The following is a 12,135-nucleotide window of genomic DNA, read 5'->3' on the forward strand; positions in this document are numbered from 1 at the left end:
CAGTTAATTTTTAAGTTTCATTTATATAATAGTATATATGGTATACATTTGTACTATAGTTTGTTAATAAATATGGTCAGGTCTAATTCAACCTTATAAAATTAGATATTGTCAAATGTGAGATTTTTAACACACCCCTTCACGTTTAAGACTAGACAATTAGAATATGAAAATAAATATCATGTTAATAAATGTGTTTTGACCTAACTCATCTCTATAAAGTTGACGTATAAAATAAAAACTATTCCATTTATAAACACATGTTTAAATCATAGATTATCCGTTATAGAATTCTTAACTGTTTAACTGTTTTATGTACAATATATTATGGCATGGCACTAGCGATTAGGGAGGAGAATATGTCACATCAATTAATGGGCCTTAGGACCTAACTTAAGACAGCTTTGACTAAGACTATACTTTTTTTAAATAAAAAAATATAATTTTTTTATAAGTCTCTCTAATTAAAATAAGTCATATCAAATGCTGTAAAAAAGTCTTTTAAATTTATTAAAACATACTATTTAAATTAGGAATGGCAAACAGGTATGCCTGTACCATTTAAGTCCATCCCGCAAAAGCCTGTAAGAAAATAAGGCGGGGAGGAACAGACATAGTTTAAAATGCAGACTTAAAATCTTGATCTGCCCCGCAAAAAAGTAATTGGGTGGAGCAGATTAAGCCCGCGGGCACTTAACTTTTTTAGCCTAAAAATGAAAAAAATTATGTTAATCTTCATGCGCGCAAAAGTCCGCATAAAAAACGGGACGGGCCGAGGCAGTCACATTAGAGGGTAAGGACCTTAAACCTTAATCCGCCTCACACTAAAGTGCGTACAAAACAGACATGTCCAACGGGCCGAGTCCGTTTTTTCGCCCCTAATTTATAGAAATATGAAAAATTTTATTATAGTTATTATATTGTATTTTGTATATTTAATTAAAATACAACAATAAAGTTTAGTTATTCTAAAGAACTTAAAAAAAATAATATGAAAAAACCTTATGAACAATGTCAATAATTATTTTCATAGATTCTCTAAAACAAATAGTATTACAAAATTTATGTTAGTAGGTAAATTCAAATAAGTTGATGCAAACAAATATTTAGTCTCATTGATATTTAATTTTTTAGTCTATGTAAACATTATTTGAATTAATTATTTATAAATATTCAAATGAAATCAGTTTTTAAGTAGGATAATTGGCACCACCGAAAAGACTAGACTCAAACATAAAAATAAGCTTATATTAAGCCATGGACTAGACCTAGACTTTTAGCTTTTTGGAAGATCGAACTAAAGCTTGGAAAATCTAGCTCGACCTAGCTTATTCTCACTCCTAGAGGACATTAATGTAAATATGAGATTGAAAACTAAGTAGTGATATTGCCTTTAAATGTAATTTATGACTATAGCTATCAAATGTTAAATGGATGCACTTGTATGACCCTAATGACACTCTGTCATTGCCTATATTCTATCGAAGAAATAGAGAAAAACGAGCCAAAGATCACTGAATTTCTTGAAGAATAGCCAAAGAACAAAGCAAAAATGACCAAGTATAAAAAAATAAAGACTTGGGAAAAATTGGCTGAAAAAGGGAGCAAATGCGAGTAAGACACTGGAAAAATCACGCCACCATTGCGCGCCATCGCGTGCGTGATGGGCCTTTTTCTGGGCAATTTTCTAACGTGATCTGACAGATTCTGAAGGCTTCAAAAGGGGGCTTTTGGCACTTTTTGAGGGATCTACCATTTTACACTACAAGGGACGATTTACAACTCCGGAAGTACGAATTGGAGCACATTTGAAGCCACTCGACAGTTCTTCAAGGATTATCTTATGCAAACTATTTCTTATTAATTGGTATTGTAATTTATTCATTATGAGTAGCTAATTCTCTCATAAGTTATGTTTTGTAGGATGAACCTATTTTGACATTGTTGGGACACATGTTTGATTTATTATTGCATGAATAATTAGAGTTATAATTCTATTCAATTGCTTCTTGTTCGTAATACTTTTTATGTGAGATACTTTTTTAAAATGAATTTGGGCACATAGGGAATACTAGCCATTAGTCTATGTGTTAGATCTAGAGAAATTTTCATACTTGCGCCGATTGAATAAGGAATGAAGACCTCAAGTAGTGGCTTATGAATTAATGTACTATTACATCGTCTCATCTTGCCTACGCTGGTGGACTATAGATAGGAAGCTCTGAGTATAGATTAGTGAGTTATACACCAATGGATTGGGTATAGTGGTTTTGTTAGTTCGCCGTGGAATTATAATGATGATATCATTCATGTAATACATCGAACATCAATAATAGAGAAATAGGGAATTCCATATAAAACTTGATCGCTTTCGTATTATCGACATAACAACTTTATTTTCTTTTCGCAACTAAAACTAAAAAAAAACCTGTTAGTTACTTTCTTAACATTGCACAACTTGATCTGGTTAAATAGCAGTCCCTGTGAATACAATATCTTTTGATTACTTAGACACTATTGGTGCAGTGGCCGAGAAGTCATCAGACACATGTTGTTAAAGGGAAGTTTTTTTTTCCAGCTTAATAAGATAAAATTTTTTGATAGTATGTGTATTTAAGAGACAAAATTAAAAGTGGTGGGAGAGTTTTTATTTATGGCGATGTGGGATAATACAAAAATGAGTTTTTGTTATCGACATTCAAGTGGAGCGTGAAGGAAAACTCTAATGTAATGGATTCTAATATGGTGGAGTACTACAAGACTAATGGGTTCCAGCTACGTGATATTGCCACGAGAAAACCACATGCAGAACAGGAACATTGCAACATGATTTTCAAGTTGCTAAACATTTAAAATAAAATAAAAAATGAAAATCAAGGTTTGCCATGTGAAAACCACGTCGCTGAAAAAAGGACGCTGCCATGTGATTTTCACATCGCTAAACATTTAAAATTTAAAAAACTTCAAATCAGATTTTGTAGGGATTTTAAAATTAAAAGATACATGCTCTCTCTCTCTCTCACACACACACACACACACACACACACACTCTCTCTCTCTCTCTCTCTCTCTCAATTTATTCCTCTTTCTCCTTCACATGTTACCTCTATTATCTCACCATCTTATTCCTCTTTCTCTTTCACATGTTGATGATAAAGCCAATGAAAAGCAAATTAGGAGTTGATGGCATTGCTGCGGCAAGGGAGGCGTGAACAACGTTTGGTGGGGACGCGGTGGGGGTGTTGGTCAAATCTGTAGGGGTTGGTGGAGGTCAGGTAGATTATGCATGGACGGATTCGCAGCCACTGTTGGATTCATATGGTGATTCTTCTCTTCTTTTTTATGTGAACCCATGTTTTGATGTTGGTGCGGTGCCAGACTCACACTGTTTGTTTGATGTTGTTTTGGTGTTTTTGTTGCTCAATCACTCTTTTTGATGTTTTATTACAGGTATATTCAAACTAACTTTTCTGGTTTGGTGTTTTAGATTTTATGTTTTATATTGTGATTCACAATTTGAAAGCTATGGTTTTTGTGTTTTTTTATGTTGTTATCTCTTGGGTTGTTAACAGGTCTTGAACCAATTTTTAAGATTGAAGTTTGAGATCCTTGTCTCTTGTGTTAGAACAAGATTTGGTTCTGTAATATTATCTTTGAAATTTATTGATAACAATGAGTATGTTTGTATGAACAATTTTGGTACTCTAACGTTTGTTATTTTTGAGTATTTAACAAACAGGTTCTGATCTGATTCAAGGCGCTACCAATACATCAAAAGAACCCATATTACGCTTCTGCGCTACAAAGGTTCTATTGAACACTGGCAAATCACTTCAGAAGGTTCTAAAGTATGTGACTCTGATACGCTACCTAAAGAAACCAAGTTCAGAAGATATGAAGACAAAGGTTCTAAAGAATAGTCCAGATGCTAAAGACTTATGTTTCTAAAGATAAAGGGTACTAAAGACGCAGTTCTGAAGACTCTAAAGACGCAGTTCTGAAGACTCTAAAGATTTGAAGCTCTGAAGACCCTATGCTAATTTTCTGTCTTCTAACTCATTCTCAGCAGAGCCTTTAAAGTCCAAGAAGAATAGAAGATAACATTTACTTAGTCCATAGTATGTGGTACAAACCGAATGTTTCGCTCCACTACCATCAAAGGACGGACACGCCGTACGATTTTGTGCCCTACTATGTTCAAGCTGCCAACTTTCTGGAAGTTCCAAAAATGCCCTTCAACGAATATATTTGGCTATATATAGGCTTGAAGACTAAAAGAGAAGACTGCTAATTCATGATCATTCTTATACTCTTGAAAGACTGTTCATAAGCTTTTCATTCTGTTTAAGTATATAATCTGAATATATTGTTTACTCCAGCTTGTGTAGAAGCATTTATTGTAAACAAACTTTCTTTCAAACTTTAGTTTGATCTTTTACTTAAGAGACCAGTTGGTCAGATTTCTTAAGAAGTCTAAGGTTAGCTTGTGCATTGTAATAATTTTGAGATTATTGGATTAAGTCCTTGTTGATAAGAAGAAATCACCTTGGCGGGTGGACTAGATTAGCTTGATATTTTTCAAGTGAACTAGTATAAACATACCTTGTTCTTTCCTTCTTGCAAATCTATCTTTATTACCAAGAACCAACTTCGTTTTAAAGGAAAATGTTTTTGTGTTAAAACCCTATTCACCCCACTTTCTAGTATTTTTCACACCTTCAGTTGGCATCAGAGCTCCGGTTATGAATTGGTAAATTTTTTGAATGTTTATCAAGCACTTACCAATGTTCAGTACTGATCCAAACTGTGTGAAAAACAATGGATGAAAAATTTGTTGTTGTTGAAAATAAGGATAGAGATCAGTATAGTGCTAAACCTCTTATGTTTGATAGAGAAAAGTTTTTACTATTGGAAGGATATAATTGAAACGTTTTTCATGGATTTTGATTTTGATCTATGGGATCTAGTAGTTGATGACTATAGTTATCCATTAGATGCAAATTGTGTCAAGATTGCAAGAACTGCAATGATAGATGATCAGGTGAAAGCTTACAAGAATCATTTCAAAGCTAGGTCCATTCTACTATCTCTTATTTCCCATGCTGAGTATGAAAAGATCACAGATAAAGAAACTGACAAGTCTATCTTTGATTCTCTTCAGATAACTCATGAAGGCAATGCTCAAGTTAAGAAGACAAAGGCTCTTGCCCTAATCCATAAATATGAAACCTTCAGAATTGAAGATGATGAATCTGTGGAAGCTATGTTTTCAAGATTCCAGATGCTTGTTGTAGGACTCAAGGTTCTAAACAAAGGATATTCTACGCCTGATCATGTCAAGAAGATTACCACAAGTCTGCCTAAGAAATGGAGACCAATAGTAACTTCTTTGAAGTTGTCCAAGGATCTGAACAATACAAGTATTGAAGAACTAATAAGTTCTTTAAGAAGTCATGAGATTGAGCTTCACGAAAATGAACCTTAGAAGAAAGGTAAATATGTGGCTCTAAAGTCTAGGTATGAAAAGACAAAGGCTTTTCAAGCTGAAGAAGAAGAATCAAAAGGATCTGAAGAAGATTCAATTGAAGATGAACTTTCTCTCATACCTAGAAGGATAAGTCAGATATGGAAGCACGAAAAGAGCAAGTTCAGAGGACTGAGAAGAACTAAAGGTAGATCTGAATCTACATCTAGTCAGAAGAAAACTTCTGGAAAGGAAGTTACTTACAACGAGTGCAAAGAACATGTACATTACAAGAATGAATGTCCTAAGCTCATAAAGGACAAGAAACCCAAGAAGGTGTTCAAGACAAAGAAAGGTCTCATGGAAACATAGGATGATTCATAGTTAGAAGAAGAAGATTCTGATGAAGAGCATGCAAATGTGGATCTCATGGCCAAGACTGTCACAGGTGAAGTCATTTCAGAATGCGAGCCAACATTAGATGAGGAATCAGACTCTGAAGATGACAAAGAGGTATTGTCTTCTATATCTCGAACTGAACTTGAATCTTGTTTATCTGAAATGATGAAAAGACATCATCTTCTCCTTGGTAGATACAAAAATCTGAAAAAGAAATTTCTAGCTACCTTTGAGAACTTTACTAAGTACGAGCATGAAAATCATGTTTTAAATGAAAAGGTTTTTGGTTTAGAAAAATCAAGTCTTGCACTTAAAAGTAAAGTTTCAAAGCTAGAATAAGAGATCACTTTTATGGCATCTATTACTGATGAAGTAATCAGATACGACAGAGCTTTTTAGCATTTCTTAGCTAAAAGCATAGATAAAAGCAAGATGGCTTCAATGATCTATGGTGTTAGAGTAAATGGAGGCAGAGGCTTGGGATATTCAGGATCATCAAAGAAAATTGATGAGACTGAATTTGTTATTCCAAAACCTCTCTCTGAACATTTCGTGCTTGCTGGTACTGCTGAAATGTTCTGAACATGAAGGTTCAGATCCTAGTTCTTCATAATCGCACACATAAGGAAACTTCTAACCGCAAATATCACGCACATATTCCACTTGATTATCCTGTTGCACGTGAATGCAAAGGTGTCAAAACCTCTAGAGCTACTAACAAGAAAGGACCCAAAAAGTGGGTACCTAAGAATGAGAGATGAGATAATCTATGTTGCAGATATCCTTGATGGCTCCACTAAAACACCAATCATGGTACCTGGACAGTGGTTTCTTGCGAGACATGACAGGCAAAAGGCGTATGTTTCAAGATTTGGAACTTAAATCTGGGGGAGTCATTGGTTTCAGAGGCAATTAGAAAAGAAAGATCACTGGCTCCGGAACCATAGGTAATGGTAAGCTCCATTCTATTAATAATGTTATTTTAGTTGAGGGTGTAATGCATAACTTATTGTCAATTAGCCAACTTAGTGAAAATAGTTATGACATCATTTTCAATCAAATATCCTGTAAAGTTGTTAGTCAGAAAGATGGCTCAGTCCTATTCAATGGTAAGAGGAAGAATAACATTTACAAAATAAGATTATCTAATTAAAAAAATTAGAATGTAAAATGCCTTATGTCTGTTAACAAAGAGTAGTGGGTCTGGCATAGACGTCTGGGCCATATTAGTATGAGAAGGATATCTCAACTAAATAAAGTTGGATTAGTCAGAGGCTTGCGCAACTTGAAGGACTTACACATTCGTCATAAAATTTCCTTAAATCAAATCATGTTCCATCTCTAATGAAGGACGCTTAAAGTGAATCAAAGGAACTAGGAAACCCCTTGTCTCAAACTAAGCACACCGAATCTGACATATCTTCCCTGACAAAAACACGTAAATATTTCATGCCTATATGAAGTTGCACCACTTCATTGATGAAACTTGGAGAAGAAATTGAGATTTTCACTCTACCTAAAGCATGAGACACTTGGGCTAGAGTTACCTAATCAATTTGAATTATTTTACCAATCAAGCATCCTAACTCCAAGAAACAATTTTCTTCGCAAACATGAAGAGGAAAGCTAACCAGAGCCTCAACCAGAAAACCCTGTCACTATAAAAATTTGCTTCATTCAATTCTTTTTCAGTATCAAAGATAAGAGACCAACATTCTCTTTCTCGGATCGGTTGAACCGGGAACCGGCCAGGTAACCGGTCTGGTTCGATTGTTGGATCGGATATGTCATTGAACCGGTGTGAACCGGTCAAAACCGGTGTAAACCAGTAAAACTGGAAAAATCGGCGGTTTTCCAGAACCGGTGGTTTAAATGTATTTTTAATTTTAAAAAATTAAAACAACATCATTTTAATTATTTTAATGAAAATTAAAATAAAAATAAAAGAAAAAAATAGAAAATAAAAATAAAAATAAAGATGTTTCGGATGCGGTTGATTTTGTTGCAGATGATTTTGATATTGAAGAAGGAGATACCAACATTGAAATATTTTTTTTTTGAAATTAAATTTAGTAGACAATGAAGTTATTTATTATAATTTATTCAATTAGATTATGTTGCGATTAAATTTTGTTTAGATTATTTAATCCGGTTTAGTCGTGCGGTTCGACCAGTGACCCAGTGGTTCGACCAATAAACCAGTGACCCAGTACTCTCACCGGTTTGATGTCCGGTCCGATTTTTAAAACACTGCTATGAAGCCATCAAACCCAAAAACTCTAACGATAAAATGATGTTTATTTATATAATTATTTGTCATTAAAAATAATAATAATAATGTTAACTTAATTGATAAAATAACATTATTTATTAAAACACTTTCATTAGTAGTTAATAGTAGTTAAGTAAAATAAAATTCAATAAATAAAAATAATAAATGAGAGAAAACAAATATAAATTAAAATTTTAAAATAATTATTATTTTAAGTTATGAAAATGTATAAATGAAATATTTATTTATGAAATAGATGTTATACTGTAAACATTGCAAAAAATATTCAATCTCAAAATATATATTCTTTTGACTTTTTTGATAAATAAAATATGTATATTCTTAAAAATTTAATAACTAAATTTAAGAAAAGTATTAAAAAATAATAGGTGTTTTGAAAAACTTTTATTATGTTTACCATTTTAGTAAAGAGAACTCCAATACAAAACACTATATATGTACTATTCCTTCCTCAAGACTTTGGCAGTTATTTCAAATATAAATTAAACAAAAAAAAAAACCACAAGATTAAGCAATCAAGGACCATGGCAACCACCTGCAAGTATCTTATTTCCATCATCTTCCTTACTCTGCTCATCACGGGTATGCTTTGATAATTACGCGACAAAACGATATTGGAAAGGGTTGATACCGCTACAAATTATTCACTATTTTTGCGATGAAAAAAAACAGTGAATAATTTACATTGCGATGACTGTAATATCATTATTATAATATTTGTACCGATCAAAATCATTAAAACCTTTACGCGACTGCAACGCAACACCACTGTTTAAAACTTTGATTATATATATATATATATATATATATATATATATATATATATATATATATATATATATATATATATATATATATATATATATATATATATATATATATATATATATATATATATATATATATATATATATATGCACATTTTCTAATTTAATTTTTTGTCTCAAATAATTTTCAGGAACCTATGCTCAATGTCCATTGAACAGCCTTTTCATTATAACAAGAATGACTGGTGCAAAAATAGGAGGCAAAACTCAATGGAGGGTTACTATAGTTAACAAGTGCAACTGTCCATTAAGCCAAATAGTATTGAATTGTCAAGGGTTTCAAAGTACTATGCCTGTTGACAATACAATTCTTCTTAAGAGGGGTGACAATTGTCTCTTATATAATGGTCATGCCTTGAGTGGAAATGATGCTAATCAATTTGCATATGCTTGGGATACACCCTTTAATCTTTATCCTGTAAGTGCTATTACAGGTAGTCCTTGCAAATAAGGGTTGACTTAGATTCAACTCAAATATTAAGAAAGTTAAGCTATGCGATGTAAAATAATTTTATAAGGGTTGAGTTACATTCAACTCAAATTTTAAGAATAATTAATAAAAGCATTACTATATATGAATAAAAAGAAAAACATCTCCATTTATATTTTAATTATTTGAGCTATACCTTTATATTTAAGCATTTGAAGTTTTTTCATTTAAATTTAAGTAAGTTATATATGCTATTATAGTTTCACTTTTTTAATAAACAAATATTTTATTATAACATGGTAAGCAATACCTCAACAATTTCTAAAAAAAAAAACAATTACAACTTATAACATTTCTTATAAATAAAAATAAAAAACAATAAAGTCTTATTCCACTAATCGACTACATGAATCATTATTGTAATAATATCGTATTTTTATCCAAATCAACCTTATAATTTATTTTATAAATAGTAGGCTTATTACTATTTGGAGTGAGGCAACAAACTTTTAATCACCCGTTTTTGTTTTATTCAATTGGTGGGGTTCCTAAATTTGTCCTTATTAGAGGAGTTTTTTTTACTATGGAGCATTGATGCATTATGTAGGACTTGACACCTTTGTGAAAGACACACCATTTAGTCACCCAACACCTTAAAGGTGATAGGTGAGTGGGTTCTTCCACTTATAAATGCTCAAGTCACCACATTCCTATCCAATGTGAGACTATTTTCCCATTTACTCACACTTGCATTATTATTCTAACACTCCTCTAATGTGCCAGTGTGAATCCCCAATGCTCCCCCTCACTTGTACCGCCGTTGACACCTTGCAACGGGACACCACTTCCTGAATATTTTGATACAAATAATGAGTGGGTTCTCCCACTTATAAATGCTCAAGTCACCACATTCATATCAAATGTGAGACTATTTCCCCACTAACTCACACTTGCATTATTATTCTAATAGTCCTAACATTAAAATAAGAATTAAAATAGATTTATCTCATATGGGTTGGTTAAGTTCGAGAATCAGAAATGGATGCTCTAGCTCCACATAGGAACCAGAAATGAAGATAGTTGGATAACTAGCGATCTTGAATGTTGGCTCCATTCTCCTTTACGATGGTGCATGGTGGACCTGCATGGTTAGCACTCCAACACCCAAGCTAGGTCAAGATTCAAGATGAGTATAATAAAAATGGAGGTCGAATATTAAACCATGCTCTTAGCATGTGAAGTTTTTTATACTTTGTGTCGAGTAGAGTGGATTTGACATGGATTAGGCATTGATCAATACGGCCTTTGGCCGGTCCATCATAGTTGCCCTTAAGACTTTTTCGGACATTGAAGAAGTCGGGAGAAGCCTTAAGTTTTATTGAGTAGCCTACATGTCGTGGTCCGACTTGAAATGGAATTGAAACGTTTGGGACCCATGAAGGCCCCACATGAATATTCTGTTAATGTTTGTAACTCATTCAACACATCATATATACCTTTGAATTTGGTATAAAATTATGTAACAGTTTAATAATTTTCTTTCTGCATCAAACAAAGCATACACCACGGTTGATGAATTCTTGGATCGTTGGTATAGGAAAATCGTTCTTCCATATCAAGCCCTACATCTTTAGCCGTTGATGCGTGCGATATGCTTTCATGTAGAGTTGGATTTGTCGAGTTGATGATCCATGACATGACGATCAAATCTAATATCTCCTAATTGAAGCAATCTTCCAATTATGGTCTTGGTTTCTTTATGGTTTCATCAATTAAACCTAACTTTGCCTTTTCTCGCAACGTCATTCTCATGGATTGTAACAATGTTTGGTAACTATCACCATTGAGAGTGACCGTGACAAGGGGAATTCATGGATTTTCTGAGGAAGCACGGTAGTAAGGAGAGTTAGACGTGTGGGTAGTTGTCACACTAGTTTTTCCACCATCAGAGGTTGGAATTCTCTCCACCTTATCATTTACGTGATCTTCCCACTCTAATGCCATATTAAAGAATTTTTTTCATTTGATCTAATTTTAGACTATATATAGCAGTGTGTTAACTCTAAACTTAATGAGATCCACAATCTTAGCCTAGAATAAACGATATAAGAAAACTTAGCCTACCAAGCAATTATCACAGCTCGATCACAAAATATTAAACAATTTACGACTACCTTTCTATTACTTATCCTTTTCAACTTTAATAACATGAAGTTAGTTCATATGGTCGTGCAAGTAGGCCAAATTCACAATGCTTACTATATTTGAGGGATTCAAATTACATGTTGGTTTTATTGGAGTGTGACTGTATGTGAGTGAGTGTGTGTGTGTGTGTGTGTGTGTGTGCGCGCGCGCGCGTGCGTGTGTGTGTGTGTATGTGTGTGTGTGTATGTATAGTCTCATTAAGATAGCTCAGTTGATAGTTGTATTGGAATATCAGATGCAGAATCGCGCGTTCCAACCCGCGATATCCCACTAATTCATTTTTAGAGCTCAATTTTTAGTTTCTAGACTACTTGAATATATATATATATATATATATATATATATATATATATATATATATATATATATATATATATATATATAAAGCAAAAAGCTCGTCCTAATGTAAGATGTGTGCACCATTGAGGGAGTGAATATGTGTTCAATCTTATTGGTTACACAATTTTCTTGAATAGAATATTATGGCGGAAGTTAATCCACTTAGTGGGATAAGACT

General features: G+C 33.0%; 1 protein-coding gene across 1 annotated transcript; it reads left to right on the top strand.

Annotated features, from left to right (window-relative positions):
* Positions 1 to 8,619: 8,619 nt before the first annotated feature.
* On the top strand, positions 8,620 to 9,564 carry LOC131599010 (uncharacterized). The gene is made up of 2 exons (XM_058871533.1): positions 8,620 to 8,738; positions 9,115 to 9,564. The coding sequence occupies exons 1-2, from the start codon at positions 8,681 to 8,683 to the stop codon at positions 9,432 to 9,434; spliced, it is 378 nt and encodes a 125-aa protein (XP_058727516.1). The 5' UTR covers positions 8,620 to 8,680; the 3' UTR covers positions 9,435 to 9,564.
* Positions 9,565 to 12,135: the final 2,571 nt, after the last annotated feature.

The sequence above is a fragment of the Vicia villosa genome, linkage group LG4 (assembly GCF_029867415.1).
Source record: "Vicia villosa cultivar HV-30 ecotype Madison, WI linkage group LG4, Vvil1.0, whole genome shotgun sequence".
Taxonomy (NCBI): domain Eukaryota; kingdom Viridiplantae; phylum Streptophyta; class Magnoliopsida; order Fabales; family Fabaceae; genus Vicia; species Vicia villosa.